Below are 20,572 nucleotides of genomic sequence, written 5' to 3' on the forward strand. Positions count from 1 at the left end.
TATTGTATTGTGAATAAAATTTAAGTTTATGAGATTTGTAAATTATTGCATTCCTTTTTATTCACAATTTGTACAGTGTACTAACTTTTTTGGAATTGGGTTTGTAAATGACCCCCTGTTGAAGACCACCGATTAAAAAGCAGGAAAGCAAAAACAATGTTATGACTTAAGTAAATATATTCATCAATCTATCTGAATAATTTAAATCTTATCCAGAAAAGAATATTCAGGCACTGTAAAAAAAAATAAAAAATACGTTCCTTCTCTTTTTATTGATGTATGTTTCACAAGAAAATACCATTCAGTATTTATTTTAATCAAATGCATTACTTGATTTCTTTATAATTGAGACATTTACAAGCAATTTCTGAGTGAAAAACATTTTTTCCCCCAGTGCAATACCTGAGAAAGTATTAATAACTACTTAGTATAAGTTTTAAGAAATACACATGAAGAATAGTGGCCAATGTTAATAACTGACAATGTTGTATGCTTTTTCCTGTATGCATTTGGTTAATGTAGTCAAAAATAACCTGTGGCTGTAGTTTGCCTTTTTTGCCAAACTATTTTGTCAGATAAATACCAAATTTAGTGTTTGATCTTCTCTATATTTAGGAAATCTAAAACATGTTGCTCGTATTTTGATGGTTCAATCGAAATTGCAGAGTCACTGAGTTTCTTGTGCTGTCTCTTCCTCCTTATATGAATAGTCTGCTTTCTAGTATGAGCTATTCTATTACATAAACACAATGTTTAAATAACTCTGCCATATTCACCGCACAGGAATCTTTGAGTCGGGCTCTTAAGGATGAGATGTCCTGCGTGCACCTGCTGGGAAGGGCCCGGGCCGTCATACACTTGTTCATAATGTCCCGGTATGTCTGGCTACAGCACGAGGTCAATCAATGCTGAGGCTCATCAAAGCATTCCGTGTTACTTAACACGAAATACAAAGATTACAGACATACATGCAAACAGAGTGAACCTATGGAGTGAACCACCTCTCGCTCGCTGATGTCTTCAATGACACTTCCTCTTGCGTCATCAGCCATGGATTCATCTCTACTGGTCAAAGGTCAGAAGATCTGGCGGGACGTCAACAATGCAGATACTGTCGACTCTTCTAAATACAACGATATTTATACACTTATATACACACACCTGTCTCGCTCAATACATCTCTCATCGTCGCCCTATAACATTTCTCTTACGGTAAACACTCACAGGGAGAATTTCACACCTGCTTTTTGTCAGGGCTTGATTGGTTGAGGTCAAAAGATTTGAATGAAGCTTCAACAGGAAATGGGCTTTCAGCAGGTTGGTCATGAATACAATGAAAAGCCATGATCCATATTAGGTTATTTTTGTCCCCTACACAAAAACAGCAGCCAGCTAACAATCTGACTAATAGAAAATGCATGCTGAATTAGTTGTAGTTCTCATGTGTGGATTATAAGAAGTAAAATATAGTTTCTTTTGCTGATTAGCCATCCTTATTTGAATGATATATATCTCAGTTTCTATAATTCCAAGATCAATCATATTTTTTCTAATTTCAGCTTTTGACATATCCAGCATTTATTAATCTACAGTCTAACAGCAAAACAAGTTGTATCTGAGACTGCAGTTCGAATTTAATTTGATATAAAAAGTCCAATTCATGAACTAAAGACTAAACTGGTTCTTATTAGTGAATCAGAAACACACATCACAACTAGCGTGATCTGATTCACAAACAGTTGGAGTATTTGTATTTTAATGACTCACAAGATCCGTGTGCTCTCGTGGAGGTTTATAAATAAAGTGTTTATGAGACTGAGTTATAATAATTTTTAATGTACAAAAACACGTTGTGCATTTGTACATCAAAAACACGTTGTATGTCGTAGCACATCACAAAAAAACAAAAACGTCGTAGCATCAAAAACACACGTGTTTTTGTGAGTTGTGGGGACTATAGGCGTAATGTACATCCTATCCCGCTACATTGCCCCTAAACCTACCTATCAAAGAAAACATTCTGCATTTTTACATTTTCAAAAAAACATAATTTAGTATGTTTGTTAATCCATTTACATTTTGGGATCTCTGGCTAGTTCCCACAATGTAGGTGATCTCAGGTTTATATTACATTGTGGTGACATTTTTGGTCCCCACAATGTAATATAATCAAGTATACACACTCCTGAACTGAAACTGATTAGCATTCTTCAGAAAAATCCCACAGCTTCTGCAAACTCTTCAGTTTTCAGCATCTTTTTCATATTTGAATCCTCTCCAGCAGTGACTGTATGATTCTGAGGTCCATCTCTTCACACTGAGGACAATTGAGAGACTCAAACACAACTATTAAAAAAGCTTTAAACATTCACTGATGCCCTAGAAAGTTAATCATACTTAAGTTGTCTTCTAGGGAAAATGTAAGTATCTTCTGAAGAGCAGTACTAAACAAAATCATTTGATATTTAAACAAAATAAGAAAAATGTTCATCCAAGTTTTCACCCCCGGCTCTTAATGCATCGAGTATGTGAACTTTTGAACAGGATAATTTTTTATTATAAAAAAACGGGGTAATTTTTGTCTTGTGTACTATATGTAAATATATCATATAACAACACTAAATAAAAAATAACATGCTATTTTTGTGACCCATTATTTTGCTAAAGTTTTTTTGTCTGCAGATTCTGCAAAAGTAAGATCACATTAAATCAAAATGAGAGCTTTTGATTTGGGATTGAAACAAATAGGGAAATCTCTATCAGTCCCTAGTCCTATTAGCAAGCAAGCATGTATTTCCGGATGTGAAGGGCATCTGAATGCTTGTCAGTAAGAGGCAACAGCTGAGGAGGAATGATGCCCGTGTGTTTAATTACATTATCTAATATGTTTATGAGGATTCTCCAGTTACAATGAAGTTGTTCGTTGTCCTAAAATACAGTGTTGAAGAGATAAGAATGTAAATACAACAATGCACAGCTCCAGCTCTATGTGTTGGTGCTATGGGCAAAAGAAAACATCCTTACATAATCCAAACACTGATACCTCGAGAAACATTCATCTATCTACACCCCCTCCAATAAAAAAATCCTCTTCCCTCTGTATCCATGGAGACAGTCGGTTCAGGCTCTTTCAAGACAAAAATAGCATGGGAATAATTATCGAACAAACACTTGAATTCATGTGTGGTGACACTCAGACGTTGAACTCAATCTGCTCAGCTGTTGGGTTTGGCACTGGATGATCACAAAACAATGCGGAGGAGAGCCACTGACAATGACCAAAAAATGCTGACAGTACGCCCACCGGTTTAGACTAGCATGCACCAAGAGGAAATAAAAACACAGCCTTTAATATCAGACCGTTTTTAATGACATGAAAACAATAGAAACACAAAAATGAATTATTATTAGTGACAAATCCATTCTCTAGCCTGTATAACTGTTACTTTCCCCAGGCGATGATTGTAGACCGAACAGAAGGAGGTATAACAAGGGTTACGCTAAGACCACGGTCTTTCTCCCAGCAATTAAATGATCATCATCATCAAGGTAAGAAATCAACAGCTCTTGCATTAGATTATATGTCAGTATTCATTACAAAAATAAGATATTAGCAGTGGCGTGCAGCCAGCAGCTTCACTTTGGGCTAGAGGGTAAGACAGAGAGAGAGAGAGAGACAGAGAGAGAGAGAGAGAGAGAGACAGAGATCAGATCTTCCCTCGACCAGCACAACAATGGCCTCTAAAGTCCACCCAGAGAGAGGGGAGGGGCCTGTGTTCTAAACCCCGCCCAGATCATGCCAGATGTTAAGCACAGAGCGAGTGTGAGTGCAGGGGTGTTAATAGTTAAGTGCAGTAAGAGGAGTGCTAGTTTACAGGAAGGAGTGTGGCTTGCGGCACTCTACTGTTGGGGGTAATAGGGCTGTTGCTGAGGTGGTTGTTGAGGGTAGGGGTAGGGCTGCTGTGTAGGAGGGGCTCCGGGGTATCCAGCCTGCCCCTGGGCTTGATAGGGCATGTAGGGCATATTATACTGCCCGTATGCATAGGGGTTATAGGCCATTGGCATCTGGTAATACCTAAAAGAGAGGCAAAATAACATTATATTTAAAGCTTCTCTAATATGTGCACATATGAGCCCTGTTCTAAAACCTAATGAGCTTTCTTGCAGCAAATGCACACGCAAACGCAAACTAAGTCATGATGAAGGTGTAACTCCAGCTGTAAAATGGTCCCAAACATAACTACGGCGTGCCTGCTTAATCTTTCCTCGTGTCTGTTTTGTGGTTGAGCGGCATGCACGTGCATTAGAGTCCTGCAACGGGTCGGGTACCTGCATAAAAGTGGCTAAAACGGGTAGATTGTGACATTCCTAAAATTCACGGGCGGAGATGCGGGTGGATAATTAACTCCTTGCGGGTGGGTAGTAGCGTGGATGAAAATATGTGCAATATTTCTATGTCTAAATTATCATAACATATGCAACAATGATATGCCATTTGACCCATCATGTCACCACCACTGCGACAGTGCAACTTTTGTTGATGCCTCTCGTAGACCCAGTTGGAGCGAGTGTTGCAGGAGTAGCAAGTAAAAGTAAAGTTGGTGAGTGGAGTATGTAAAATTGTTGAGTCTTTAAAGGCACTTTAGCCTGTTTCATTAGCCCATTCATGACACTGTTGTGTGATGTTGAGAGAGGTGCAAGATAAAAAATAAAGCATTTTGATTGGAATTATTTTAGTGTGTGTGATTTATCATGGGCACGGATCAGGTAATGGGCCAAATATTAACGTGTTTGGGCAGGTGCGGATTTAATTTTCATATTTTCAGATCTGGTCGGATCTGGTGCTGAATTTTGCAGGTACATGCAGGGCGGGTCTCCAAAAATGGACCCATGTAGGACTTTGACATGCATGACCCAGCTTAATTGATTAAAAGTCCTATCGACAAATAATAAACAAATCCTCGATTAATCGTTAACATCCCAAGTTCGGACCAAACAAACTGAACTACAAGTGAGAACACACCCTTAGTGTCTGGGCAGAATAAGGTACCTCAGAGGGTAGCATAAACAAGCTGCCTACCTTTTAGCACTGGGAACGCATAAAACGCCTAGATAGGCAGCTCACTAGGTTTCTGTCACATGCATGTACTTGAGAAAGTCTTTATTTACCCAGGGTAGCCTTGATAACTGGGGTAGGGTGGTCCTTGAGCCTGTGAGGGTCCAGTGGGTGCAACAGGTGGAGGATTATTGCTGCTGGGAGCCATCGGACTACTGACTGGAACTGAAGCACTGGCGGCCTGAGGAATGCTAGGGGGCGGCGGTCTCGCGGGGGGCTGGGGCTTAGCCTGAGGCTGCTGTTGGGCATTGAACAGAAATGCAAGTAAGACGGTTTCATGCAATCATCAACTGGATCTTTAAGCCTAAAGTATACTTCATTTTTTATGAGTACATTAGCATATGCAAATTCACACAGCTTTTCAAAGTATACTTCATTTTATAGCAAGCACAAACACAGGATTGCAACACGTGCACTAGAAAGATTTATTCTCGTCTAGTGTCTGTGCTTTTTCTCTCCTAAAGTTGTGAGTGATAAAAATGGCTTTGTACTCATAAAAGATTTGCTATAAGCTGTTAATCCCTTAACACAAGTGCTTGTCAACTTGGGTGTCTATTGTGTTTGCCATCTTCCGTAGTTTGTTGTTCTTGTTCAGTCTCCATTTCTTTTCTGACTGTGAAACTACGGCTTGGGCCAGTGTTGCCACCTTGTGGACAAACTAAATGGTGCAAATTCAAAACGCATGTGTACGCGTGGTTACGAAATGATGATATTCTAACATACCTGTAAAAACAAAGTATAATTAAAGGAATAGTTCACCCAAAAATGAAAATGTGATGTTTACCTGCTTACCACCAGTGCATCCAACATGTAGGTGTCTTTGTTTTTTCAGTAGAACACCAAAGAAGATTTTTAACTCCATAGATTTTTAACTTAATTTTTGGGTGAACTATCCCTTTTAGTATACTTCGGTTTTTACACGCATGTTAGATTTTCATAATTTCCTAACCACGTGTGCAACATTGAACATGTAATAGCAAATAGACATCACATTTTCATTTTTGTTAATGAAACTATCCCTTTAAGAACTCACAAACACGGTCCTGGGTGCAGGGGTTGGGCCTCCCGGGACAGGTGCAGGGGTGTTGGACTGGTATGATGGGACGTTGAATGAAGGAGCGCTCGGCTCACGAGCAATGCTCTGCTGCAGCTCCCTGTCAATCAAACGCAATCATAGAGTATAAGCCAATCACAGTCCTCCTAGAAGAAATAAGGTCTAGAAGATTTGTGACATACTTGAGCAGTTCATCCCTCTCAGTTTTGCGAGCGAAGACGATGTCGCTACACTTATTTTGAAACTTCAGCAAGATTTCTGTCAGATCATTGTAGAACTGAAAGAAGAGAGAGACAGCTGAGTGCCACCGTACAGACTGTGCATGTGTACAGAACTAATATTAGTGCATGTGATAGTTACTTTAGTGCCCTCTTTGATATTGGAGCTGATTTCTATGTAGCTATCATGGGCCGCGGCGAGCTTCTTTAACACATCCTCTCTGCTATTAGCCTCAGAGTTGGACTGCTTCAATGCTGAGAACTCCTGGTGAGACACCTGAGACAAGAAGGAAAGCAATTTTAAAATGGATGCAGCAGCAATTTTTTTTTTTTTGATTACATGAAATTTTAATTTAAAGTGCCCCTAGTATGCTAGAGGTCTTCTGGGTTTACATGCATCAAAAGGGGACAACATATTTTCCCTATAATATACATTGCATCATCACCTCTGATATGGTTTCTCTAAACCCCTCTATTCTGAGAGCCTACAATAGTCAGTAAGGATGGTGTTGGTTTTACTGTATCAACCAGAGCGCAAGTCCTCATACTTTGAAAGTGCATGCAAAATGGATTCTCATCACATAAAACAGTTTTTTTCGGCATGTCGACAACTTGAACAAACCAAGCTCTTCCAGGCCTCAGCTACAACTGCAACGTTTGAGGGCGGGTCAAAGACGACGTTACTCGCAGGCAGCCATTAAAGACCATAAGATGGAATTACTGGCAATTCGTTTCAGACAGTATTTTTAATTTATTTTTTCCAAGACGCCGTTTGTCATGCACTTTGATCTTTGAAGCTTTGCAGACCTTTTACACACACTCAAGATAGGTAATATATACGAAAAAGCATAATAGGGGCACTTTAAATGGACTTTAAATTAAATTGAATACACTCATTTTCAGGTCTTATTCCTGATGAAATCCGATAAGAATACCGTGACTATCACTTATGTAATGCCTTGCTGAAATATTGCTCATGCTTGAGTGTGTGTGTGTGTACCTGTATCTGTGACAGCAGTTCCTCCTGTCTGCGTAAATTCTGCTGAACACGTTGTGTGTGAGATCCGTAGCGTGTGTCCAGCTCACTGGTGGTCATGGCCTCCTCGTTAATGGCTCCATCTTGAGCTAGTGCGGTTAGGAACTTTGCTGTCAAGTCAAAGGTCACCGCCTTCACCTCTCCCTCCAGAACTTCCCGTTCTCTCTTCACCTCATCCAGCTGTGCCAGCTGAGCTCTCAGCACATTTACCACCTGCACAGGAGGAGGATAGCATTGGGGTTTGGTCAGGGTTAAGGCCTGTTCACACCAGGAATGCTAACGATACAGATGGTAGATATTAGTGTCCACACCAGCGGATGATATCGTTCTGTTTAATTTAATCGCACTGCAGATGTGTCGTCTGCTGCTTTAAACGCTTGAACTCTTTAAAGCAGGTTGGATTCTGATTGGCTTTTTCAATTGACTGATTTTATCATTCATCAGCTGGAAAAAGATTTGTTCTAAAAGTGATTCCAAACTTTCTCCAAGTTTCTCTGTGCAGTTATCATTATATTATACTACACTGTGGTGTGGACTTTTCTATTCTTTATATTTAGAACAATTTAAAACATGTATGTGTATAGGTGTTTGATGTATATTTCTGTTCACGTTCGTACACACACACACACACACACACACACACACACACACACACGGCTATTCATGGCAATCAGCAGTATTTAAATTTTAAAAAATAATTTGGACTACAATATCACTTCAATACATTGTTTATAATAATTTAACAATTTTGTCTGAAACAATCAATATACAAAAAAAATACATATAAACCAACAACAACAACAACAACAACAGTAATTTAGTATTATTTATAAACTATTCTAATTTTGACTATATTTTTACTACTTTTTGGTGTAAAAAAAAATTCTAAATAGTTAGAAGTACCTTATAGTATAATACCTTAATTTAAATTTATTTCAGTTAGTTTCAAAAGGCAACATTTTAATTTAATTGTCTAATTTTAACCTTTTACCAACCATTTATAACTTAAATAGTTTAAATTAAATATAGTTTTAGTTAATGAGAACGGTCCTGAGCTCACCTCACTGCCCTGCAGAGTCTTAGCAGGGTTGGCAGACGGTATGGCGGCACTGAGCTCATTCTCTGGCTTGCAGAGCAAAGCAATCATCTCACAATGTTCAGTGTAACGGCCTTTGACCACCTGATCAGCCTGCACTGCCTTGTCCAGTATATTGCAAAAATTATTTCCCTCTGCATGGGATGGAAAAAAAAGAGATAGTAAACAATTATGAGCAAAGTGATGGGTTCCTGTAGCTCAACTGGTAGAGCATGACACTCCAAGAGCAGGAAACACAAACTGATAATGTGTTTACCTAGAACGCACTTGTAAGACTCATTTGGTAAAAGCATCTGCTAAATGCATAAATGGGGGTGGAAGTGTATGTACCTGCTCTGAGTGACTTATACAGATCTCCAGAGGGAGTTCTGTTCCAGCGCTGATTGAATTTGCCTCGGAGTTCATTGTCTGTTGTTTCCTCCTCATCTAATATCTTCAAGGACTGTAACACCAAAACACAATGTTTTTGTTCATGATACAAATTGGCATGAAGTGCAAGTCCATACAGTCAGATGGTGTCCTACGCATACAGTGGCTCTACAGTTCAAGAGTTTAAAGCCGGTGCACACTGTACCATTTATTATAGTCCTTTACGGCTGTTGCTTGTCTGACTATCCGAACATGATCCTCGCTGTAAGCCATGTCACACTGAGATCTCAGCTGTCAGGCTGTACAGCAGTCAAGATGCGTTAAAACACAAGAACTCTCATCTGGAGATTTACATCAATTTGTGATAAATTCAGTGATGAGAGCTACATTTACATGCGGGATAGAAATGGTGACTAGCAAACAAATACAATCTCTTGCGCTAATTTAGATCATGGCTTCTCTTGAAAAGAAAACATGAAGGCGATGTGTATGGAGCAAGTGGTGGTGTGTTGTTGTCTCACTAATCGTGTCATCGGGTTCTATGTTCTTATTGGTTTTTGATTTGATGGCTGTCATATAATAAGCCACATTATTTAAATTTTGTCAGCAGTAAAATTATCGCAATGTTCATTAATCAGCTGTCGGTGAACATGTCAAACTAATGATCAAAGACTTCAGATTCTGGCTTAGGATCAGAGGAATCCGTCTGGCAAATTTGTAGTGTGAACCCAGCTTAAGACCACTTTTTTTTCTCCATTTAAACCTGGAAATAAACCATTGTAGGATTTTGAAAAATCAGGATGAAAAATGAAAATGACTGATATTTGCAGGTCACTTGACAAATGTACACAAATTTGTGTCACTGATCATGTGAACTCTTTTGTGTTTTTGCTTTCATCAAAGCCCAATAATCTCTTTGGTAATTTTCACTCAAATTGTTACACTGAAAATGTTAATAGGTATTAATAACATGCATTTAGTATTTTTTACTAGTGGTCTCAATCTCTAGGATCTTGCCATTTATAAAAGGGTATGAAACAAATGGTGAACGCGTGCATCACCTCATCCAGGATCTCACGGTTCCTCTGCAGTAGTTCAGGGAGATCTCTAATCAGCTGCTCGATGCTCTGCAGACCGCCTTGCTGAATTACAGCGCGGCTCTTCTCCAGGATGGACTGAGGGACGGCGTCGCCCGACAGATCTTCTAGTGCGGCCGGCAGGTTCAGAGACGCCAACACCCTAACCAATCAGCAACAACCAATCAATCACCGCTAAAAACCATATTTAGACATCCAAAACACTATCTAAATGTGTATACAAATTATTAATTAACATTTAGATGGCATATTCAAATTTAATCAAATGCGTTATGTGCAATATTTCATTAATGAATAATGAAACAATTAAATACAGACGAGAAGAAAAGACAGGGACTCCATGCACATGGAGAAAAGTCTTTTGACAGGACAAAATGAAAAGTGAAGGAATGTTTGCTTTGACGCATGTCCAGTTGTTTTGTAAACAAGGCACAGTGTAATGGAGTTTTTAACTAACGTAAGTTAGTTAACGATTAAGTAAACGATTTCATAATGCTTTGTCTGTACAGGACAGTTTTATATGGATAATGTTTGTTTTCACAACATGAAATCTCTTTCTTACGCAATGACGTTAGACAATCATAATAGTGGCCGTTTACTGACAAGCCTTAAAAACGGATCACTTCAGAGAAGAGGGTCACAAACAATGAAGGTTGACAAATTGTTATTCCGCATGTTTTTTGTGTGCAAAAAAACTTGATTTACTTTATAAGTGAACCTCAAGGACCATTAATATACTTAACCATGAGCACGTTGAATCAGTTAAACTATGTGACTTTTATTTGGCGGAAAACTGCATGGAAATCACAAATCCCACAAAGGACCTATTTGAGATTTAAGTTTGCATCCTCGAATAGTTCTCAATCTACATGTTAATGGGCTTTTAATGGTGTTTAAATTGACTTGTGTAATATATGCACAAACACTGACCCATTGCAGAGGTTTGTTGCTTCTCTCATGCTGCCAATCAGTCTGTTGACTGTGTCAGCCTTCCTGGAATTGGCTGCACTCACTGACTGCTGCACTGCCATCGGCACCATCTTCTCAAACAGATCTAAACAAAATTATTTGGATTATTATACATGGATTATTTGCATATCGTTTCATTGGATGATTTTTACACATAAGAAAAGGGGAAATACCCCCCCCCAAAAAAAAAATCAAACCAAAGAATTGAAGGTGGAATGAAAGTCATGCATCATTCTGACCTGTGTACTTCTGGCTGAGTGGCGTCTGCACAGCAGTTGCTTTGACCAGAGATGCTTTGCCGATGTGCTCCAGGTCTTTGACCTCCGGCACACGGTCATGGTAAATGAAGTCGTTGTCCTTCTTTGCAGCTGTGAGCGCACGATTGATCTTATCTGACAGATCTTTTACGTTAACATACTCGTCGTATCGGGAAGCCGCCGTCTTTACCAGCTCTGTGGCGTGCTGCAAGACACGCATGAGAAACCTTAACGCCAAAGTCCAATAAATGAAGCTCAAAACTGATTAAACAAATCAAGCAAATGGGCAATCAAAAAGAAACAGTGTGTCTCACAGACAAACACACCTGTAGCCGAGCAATCTCCTCTCCAAATTTTTTCTTCTGATTGGCTAAGGCTGACTGGTGCATCTCCGCAGTGGCCTGCATCATACAGTGCTTCGCGGCGAGGACAGGAAGCACTTCCTGGAAATAAAAATACTGACCAGGGAGAGGCAACCACAGCAATCACAAACGCCACGGCAACCACGAACCAACACCACGGGCAACCACAAACGAGCACAGACACACAGCACAGGGCGCAGGAAGAGAAAACAGAACAGCAAATCAGCACGCATCCTTCAGCGAACCCCAACCAAATCCTCACACAACGCTCATGCAGCGTTCACTCACAGATCATTGGGAGAAGAAAAGGGCTGGAGGCTTTGAATGTGTGTCTGGGTATGCTGGGGTGTGACTAGCAGTCATACGGTAATTCATGTAACACAGATGATTAAGGGTGCTCCGATTGATTGGGTGCCGATTGTTATCGGTTGTAATCCTTTTATTTTGAATCATAAATTGAATCATAAATTTGATTGGTGGCCTCTATAAAATTCTATGCACAGCTAAAATTGCTTCCCATTCACTCGTCTCATCTGACATTTCTACCAGATGTCTGAAAAGACAATACATTTGCAGCAACATTGCAACGACAGCAAGAAACTAGTGATTTTAGAGCATTTCTCTCCTTCCTAGTGCACTTTCATTCCTCCCTAAGAGCTCAAACTTAACATCCAAATCAGTGATTGTCATAAAATGCAGTCTATTTTTGCTAAACTGCAGGGCATACTCGATAATATATTTTTTTTTGAACACTGCATTACGCAGTGAAAGATCAAGACGGAGTTGGACACTGACAAGCAAAGTGAACTTTGAACTTCGGTTTGTGCCTAAACATTTAAATACACACAGAAATGTGTTAAAATGCCCGATTTGTTGAGTATTCACGTAAACATTCGGGAAATAAAAATCGCATGTGTAACAGTATATTGGATCCGTGCATTTAGTTTTAAAGTGACAGCCGTCCGAGGGTGTTTTCACACCTGAATATTTGTTTCGGAACCTGGAGCATTTTCCCCCTTGCTTCGGTTTGTTTAGGCTTATGTGAACACGGCAATCACGATCGGATCCGCACCAAAACAATCGCTCTAAGACCGCTTGAAGGAACTCTGGGACGGTTCGCTTGAGGTGTGAAAGCAATCCGACCCAACGGAACAAATGGTATTATAATTCATAATAGGATAGAGCGTGTATGAATATGCTGCAGTATTAATACAAATGTAGTGTATAATTTAACAGCAGGAATGACGGCTACATTCATATAGTGTTTACGTGTCTTGCCAGTTACAAATCTTGGAGGCAAAACTCTTGATGGATGACGCAGAGGAAACTGACCAATAAGAGGAGAGTTGTATTTGCATGTGACTTCCATGAACACATTTTGGTACGCTTTGAAAGGTTACCTTTTGAAAGCGAACTAAACCAATAAGTAAATGAAACATTGTAACAAATTAAGTGCCTGTTTCAGATCAAAAACGATCTATAGGTGTGAAAACGCCCTAATATACTCGCTGCCGTCTGTGATCCGTAATGTTTATCATACAACAAAAAGACAAAGAGAAAACTACTTACTCTTTAGAAGATTTAACAGGATTAATCTAGATTTCATTTATTCATTGATGACTGTGCATTGTTGCTTTACATTGGATTAGACTACTTTCTGTTGATTATACGCTGTTCCTAATCTCCTCTAAGAGAGGGAATGGAATATGCTGCACGCCAATAAATAAAGAGTTGTTAATTTATGATACTTTCTTTATCTTTTATCATTAGCATACATTGCTTGAATAACTCCCACTGGTCTATTTGAAACCTTCTATTTATCATGAAGTTAGTATTATTTATTTCTGTGATTGGTATCGAATGATACGTCTTTCAGTTATCCTGATCGGAGCACCCTTACAGGGAGTGATTGCTGCATGCAGTTTGTGGGGATCTTTGACTAACTGTCTCTAGTGACTCCTAGTGGACCACCTTAACCGCTTGTGTGTCTCATGTGTGTACTGGCAGCTGCACATACCTTGGGCAGATTCTCTTTGTATTGGCATTGCTTAAAAGCATCGCCGTAGTAATCTGCCGCCTGGTTGGCAAGTTTAGCGACGATGGCATCCTTCATCTTATCTGCGATATGAAGCAGCGGGCAATTAAAATTGTATCAACTACAAGCAGAAAAATGCACAAATATGAACACAGACGCACCAGCAGTGGCCTTGAGAACGAAGACCTCCTGTGCCTGGCTGAGCATGATCTGGCTGAGCGTGCCCACCGTCTCGGGGGAGATGTCCATGGTGGGCTCTCGATTCAGTGCAGACAGCACGGTGTCCTTTATATGAGCAAATGCACCACTCGCCAGCTGGAACGAGACCAACAAAAAGCTCATAAGATTTCTCTCTCTCGCTCTCTCATTTGTCTTTGTTGTTGGAGGATTTAAGGTCAAACTCAAACCTGGTAGTACTTGGCGGCAGTCTTCAATCCCTCGTCATTGTCGAGATTCTGCTCAGAAGCAATCTGACTCGCCAGCGCACCCACATTAAACAGCACGCATGTCTTCTCATAGCCCACACTTGCCAATGCTGAAACACACAAAAACAGGTAAACCACACAATGGATTAGGCGGAACATTCTTAATGCAAACCTTTTCATTATTTTTTATTAAAAGGGTCTTATTATGCTTTTAGTGTGTAATGTTGGTGTTTGAGCATGAAAAACTCTGTATCAGTGTCAGTGTTTCTGAAATCCCTGAAACACCTCCATTATGGAAACTTATGGGAACGAACATGTTACAGTATTCCTCTTTTAAATGAAAGCCCAAAGCATTTGCTAAATAAAGGGACTGGTCGAGTTAGTAGTAAGTTGAAACTGGCGTTTATGGTAAGGGGCGGGACATTTCCCAAACCCTTTTAAAGCACTTGACCAATCACAACGAACTTCACTAAGTTCTTCCCCTCGGGGGAATCCCTGCCACCATTTTGAAGTGCGTTCTACTTTGTGAAGTGGACGAGGGTTGCATATGGACAGACCCTCACTCCCTCAAATTTGACAGAGGGAGTCTACTTCATATGTACACTTCAGGTAGCTTCTTATACAACAATGCAACACGATTGTGATGTCACTGTATATTGTGTTTAATTTACCCCACCACAAACAACACTGATATTTTAATTTTTTTTAAAAAAACATTTAAAACAACCCATAGACAGACCTATATACATACATAGTGCTGCATTAAACAATTTCGTAAGAAAAAAAAAAAAAAAATCAACTCCATAGTGGATTGCAAGTGATCAAGGGCTTAGGACGTTCTAGTTTAGTCCAGGTTCTGCAAGTGAAGGGCATAATAAAAACGAACTGGAACGCACCATGGGAAGAGAGGAGCTGCAACAATGGAGAATATGTGGAGAATAATGTGTTTTTTTGAACATTCAAGCATGAAAACCTGTTCTTGTAGAGCTCAAAAACAAAATCAAGACCGAAGGTTTATCAGGTACTCTTCAACCTTTTGGAGTTAATGGATTGCATTAGCAAAACACTATGAAATGTGTGTGTAATTCTGCTATATAGTACATAAAATTGCCTCGCCAAAGCTTTTCAGTGATATCAGTATTACCACTTTATCAAGTGAATAACAAGTAACATTTTGATTATTAATTTAACAAGGATATACAAGGCATTTCTCATGATTTGTTAACATTTTACAGACCAAAAACACAAAAAAAAATGACCAACAATGTAAATGAAATTGCAAAAAAGAGCACATTTAAAAATTGAGAGGTAACATAGCAAGGAAATATGCAATAAAGTGTGCAATGAGTCATGTGTAGTAAGAGTAAGTAATGTTAGCTCTCGATAGCTGAGATATTATCTATGTGCAAACATCAATAAGCTTTTTATGTTAATAAGGGTTCCCAACCTGTGCTGCCCTCCCTTTTTACTGGATAAGGTGCCTGCCTTTTATTTCTAATGCTCTCCTTGAATATGGATAACAGTTAAATTTATAAATGCATAGTCCAAAGCCACTTAAATATAATTGTTTAAACTCTATATACAATTTCTTTCACGTGATATCTGAATCTGTCAATAGCTTAAATGTCTTATTAAAAATTATTCCTCCATGCAATCGAAAGTAAAGGTATCTAACAACAAACAGCACAAACAATTTAGTTTCACCAGTCATGCATTTGTTTGTGTGATGATCATATCAACTCACCAAGCTTGACTGAGCCTCCAAAAAGTGATCCTTTATCGAAAGCATCTTTCCATGTGAATGTCAGACATAACTGGGAGAAAAAAAACATTATTTAACATGCAAATAACTCCATATATAATCATTAATTAATATAGTAATTTAAAAAAAATATCTGTGATTGTAAATTTATAAATGATACCTCTGGAAAAGGAAATTTGGGTTCGATTGCACAGAGCTGATCGTAATATCTAGAGAGACGACACAATGAGAAAAGAACTGTTAAAATAGAAAGTCTGGAGAAAAACACTAATTTCACTGAAAGAATTTGGTGTAGAAAGCACTTTCATTTAGTAACTTAGTTTCACAAACAGTGAATTAAACATGAAATTCTGAAGTAGAAGGACTGAAATAGTAAACTATATTCTATAACACCCCAATAATCAATGTTTTATGTACAGTGCATAACAACAAAAATAACTGAGCTATGATAGCATTCTCATGTGACAGAGTCAGTCTGAACACAAGAACCGAATGACATAACTGAAGTTACTCAACACTATTGTTACAGAACTAATTAGTGACACTTGTCACAATAAGACTTCCTGGAAGGAAGGAAAGAGGAACGTTTCCCCACATCACTGCTCCATATTTTTATATATGCTATTCTTGCGAGTGTCAAGGAAAAGCTAGATATATAAAATATGTAGCAGTGAAAAAAGACCTATAAAAAGATGTCTGTTGACTCAAGAGGGAATACCGCCGAAGGGTGTCGTCACACAAACCAAACACCAGTCTAACTAGGAGCTACAAAGCAGGCCATTCATCTTGACCATTCAGCATTGCTACGAAGCAGCAAACAAAAAAAGTATTCCTATAGCAACACATGGCTCATTAACTTTCCAGATGGCGTAAGTCGGTCCCAGCTGATACATTAACCCAACTACATTAAAACCCACGAATGACATGCAGAACGTAACCACAGACTGGAAAAACAAGGCCTATTGTTTTAAAGGGATTGTTCACCCAAAAATTCAGATTTTGTCATTAATTACTACCAAGCTCGTACGACTTTCGTTCATCTTCAGAACACAAATGAAGATCTTTTTGATGAAACCTGAAAGCTTTTTGTCCCTCCATTGACAGCTGCACTGATGCTTCAAAAAGTGAATAAAGAGATTGTAAAACTAATCCATATGAATTGAGCGGTCTATCCAAATTTTCTGAAGACTTGATCGCTTTATATGAACAGATTGTAGGCTTTTATTCACACATTGATCAACTCACACATCAGTTGTGGTAAACAGAAGATCAAGCATGTTCAGTTGATGTGCTAGCCTGACAAGCCAGACCCACATCAAGATGTTTGGTCTGGAAACTCACCATGGACAGCTCAATCTGAGGGGCGGATAAACGGTTGTCTTTCAAACTCCCTCTGCACGGGATAGGATAGCGCTACACCAACCAGAGCAACGAAGGTGAAGCAGAGCTAGTTGATAGATTAAACATTCGCCGTATCCGGTCGGCTAAACTCCGAACACATCTTCCCTTTTAAAGAATGACTTCAGTGCCGTTCTTTGATCTTTTCTCAGAGAAAAGCTTAACTCCAAGTCTTCCAGAGTCGCAGTCAAAGCTGATTCGAAAGACCGCCGTTCGCCAGTTTTTGTGTTTACTAGAAGCACGCAAACGCAACTCGGCCGTCGTCATTATGGCTCCGCCCACCGACTCTATACACGATGTGATTGGCCCGGCAAGAGTTAGGCAAATACAGCTCAGAAGGGTATTGAGAGTTGCTAGACCACACTTGCAGGCAGATTAAATTTGCTGCCGCTAGGGTGCGTCTAGATTTCTAGGATATTGATGTGCGAGAACCAATGAGGTTTGTTCTCGTGTTACACATCACATTTGAGCTTCCTCAAGAATCAATGAGGTTTGTTTTATTCAGCTCAGATGGATTAGTTTTAGAATATCTTTATTCACTTTTAAAGCGTCAGTGGTAGTTTTGTATTTGTCAATGGAGGGACAGAAAGCTCTCAGATTTCATCAAAAAGATCTTTGTGTTCTGAAGATGAACTAAAGTCTCACGGGTTTGGAATGACATGAGGGAGAGTCATTAATGCTTAACTTTAATTTTTGGGTGAACTATTCTTTTAATATGAAGGAGGGTCTTCCAGAAAGCAAGGTTACATTATTAAGAACATATCCCATTGAGGAAAAAAATAAATAAAAATCAAACCTTTTGCACTCAGATCCACAATGTGAGGTGAGAATAAAATAAGATTACAAAAAATAAACATTCCTTTGTGTTATAATAGTGATTATATTATATATATATATCTCACTATTTTAACAAAAAGGAATGTTTTCTTTATTGTAATCTTATTTATACATATATATAAATAATTTTTGTTTTATTAGTACTTTTTGAAATGAAATTATCTATTTTTGACAACTTCCAAATTTATCTGCAATAAACATTTCTGTATAGGCCCCAAAAAGTGGATTTAAACGGTTTGGAGATTATATGTGAAATCACGAGGCAGCAAATCTGGTTTTGTTTAACAAATTAGCTCGCCATTTCCTATTCTCTTCCAAATCTCCAATGATCACCTGCTGATTTTCAGATAAAGTAAAAAAATCCTTTAAAAATCCTGTAACCAGGTTATACATATTTTCCAAAAATAAAACATGTACGTCACTCACTCACACACACCTGTATCCGCCCCAAACACTTCAGACGTAATGTAGTCTCGAGGCCGAGGATTACTGACTCGTTTGTCTAAACGATAGACTTAATTGCTTAAAAACCATACGAATATAATATAACCTACCAAAACGCACGTTCTTATTTCAGTTATTTGCGTCGAATTATGCATTATTAATTTGCAACGACAGCTTGACGAGGTCAGTCTGAATGACACACCTGAGTTACGCAGAACCAGGAAGCCGGTGACGTATGATAACTAGGTAGTTGACGCACGAATAACGTGACTTCTTACATTAAACTTGTATGCATTAGTATAAATTCTACACTAAAAATCTTCCATGTATATATAAGATGCTGTAAATCGTCGCCGTTTAAACGTTCCCCCCATATTAATAACCTTTTTTTGGGGGATACCTAGTTCATTTTGAATGGTCATTGGGTGTGACATAAATTAAGACAGTTTTTAGTAGCCTCTCAATTAATATTAGTATGTACACTTAAGCGTGTATACAAGGTGTTTTAAAAAGAGGGTAACGTTAGCATGCCCACACCATGGGAAGTCAACTTCCCCAAATTAATGTATTCTCAGCCCAAAACTGTAAAAGCACATACCGCCCTAAACCCAACATAACAGACGTCAACGCACCAATTTAAGCATCAAACTTGAGCAACACCACAAGTTTACGTTTTAGATGTCTATGAAGCAAATAAAAACAGATGAGGTACATGCTATAAGTCACCAACGGTAGTCATCACTTAGTTCTTGACGAAACTATTTCTGCTATTAAATGACATTAAAAAAATATATTGATTTAGCTAGGTGTAACTCAAGCTTCTTCTATCCGCTAACGTGATAATCAGCACTTCAGCAAATTATATAGATTAATGAACAATCTACGACAAAGGCAGCAAAAAATGAACACCCTGTGAAACTTCGTAATGAAGTTGTCTTGTCATGATCTCACCTCAGCAGGATTTCCAGCGAGCTCTCGTGTTTGTCCAGCGGCCTGCCCAGAGCACTTTTGCGGAGCTTGTTGAGCTCATCCACGGCACGGACATACTCCGCCTGCTCCTCACCGGGAGGATAGGTGGCAGTTACAAATTTCAACAATGGTTTCGCTAAGTCGACCTCTGAGGACTTTTTCAACGGGACAGAAATAAACGTCGCCATTTAGGCCCGCGGAAACGAAACAGTTCTAGTGGAAAATGAGAACACTGCAGACGGACAAAAACAAAGGCAGAGCACTTCCTGGTTCTCTCGCGTGCGTCATCGCGTCAGATGTACTGTCAAAGTCACGCATGCGCATTCCTGCGGGTGGAATCGTTACATAAATTCTGTAACGATTCCTTAAATGTAAAAGTAGCGTTTTTATATCCATGTTCTTGCACAGGTGGCTCTTGTGGAACTATATTTTAGTATTGGATAAATGATATGGATGGAAATTAAAAGGTTTGGATATTTTGCTGGGTCTAATTATTTGGTCTAACAAAAAACTAAACAGGATTTGAGTTCACTTTATTTTAAAGTGTCCATGTTACAGTGTAATATATTTCAGTACTGTGTAGTAATAATTTAAGGTTCAGTGTGTAATATTTAGGATGATCTATTAGCAGAAATGCAACATAATATACATAACTATGTTTTTAGTGGTGTATAAAGACATAATGAACCCATATATTTTTATTACCTTAGAATGAGCCATTTTTATCTACATACACCGCGGATCCCCTTACAGTGAAGTCGCCATTTTGTGCCACGTTTCTACAGTAGCCCTAAACGGACACACTTCTCTACAGAGTGTTAGCTTCTCTCTGCTGTCTCAGACGACGGCATCTTTGTCCCGTGTTGGCCACTGTAGCTTCTCTATGTGCTTCGAAAGTGAGGGGTGAGGGTTTGCAATTTTAAACCTCACTGCTAGTTGCCGCTAAAATTTACACTGTGCACCTTTAGCTACATGTACTTACTATAAGCTATTGAGATTAGGGTGTGGTGTAGGGTTAGTTGAACGTGATTATGCACAATTTATAGTTAACTACAATTTATAGTAACTACATGTAACAAAGACACTGTAATTAAAGTGTTAGCAAGTTGTTGTTTTTTACAGTAAGTA

General features: G+C 38.9%; 1 protein-coding gene across 2 annotated transcripts; it reads right to left on the minus strand.

Annotated features, from left to right (window-relative positions):
- Positions 1 to 3,347: 3,347 nt before the first annotated feature.
- Positions 3,348 to 19,723, minus strand: pdcd6ip (programmed cell death 6 interacting protein). 2 transcript variants are annotated; one of them, XM_067425298.1, is made up of 18 exons: positions 19,427 to 19,723; positions 15,957 to 16,005; positions 15,779 to 15,848; positions 14,017 to 14,144; positions 13,771 to 13,924; positions 13,592 to 13,692; positions 11,539 to 11,655; positions 11,195 to 11,417; positions 10,917 to 11,040; positions 9,951 to 10,128; positions 8,851 to 8,962; positions 8,485 to 8,654; positions 7,389 to 7,637; positions 6,531 to 6,665; positions 6,353 to 6,447; positions 6,150 to 6,270; positions 5,170 to 5,354; positions 3,348 to 4,075 (listed from the first exon to the last, which is right to left on the minus strand). In XM_067425298.1, the coding sequence occupies exons 1-18, from the start codon at positions 19,630 to 19,632 to the stop codon at positions 3,901 to 3,903; spliced, it is 2,592 nt and encodes an 863-aa protein (XP_067281399.1). In that variant the 5' UTR covers positions 19,633 to 19,723; the 3' UTR covers positions 3,348 to 3,900. The 2 variants fall into 2 exon arrangements, with proteins under 2 accessions (XP_067281399.1, XP_067281398.1); XM_067425297.1 differs by having other exon boundaries at positions 11,539 to 11,670.
- Positions 19,724 to 20,572: the final 849 nt, after the last annotated feature.

This window comes from Pseudorasbora parva, chromosome 19 (assembly GCF_024679245.1).
Source record: "Pseudorasbora parva isolate DD20220531a chromosome 19, ASM2467924v1, whole genome shotgun sequence".
Classification (NCBI taxonomy): Eukaryota; Metazoa; Chordata; class Actinopteri; order Cypriniformes; family Gobionidae; genus Pseudorasbora; species Pseudorasbora parva.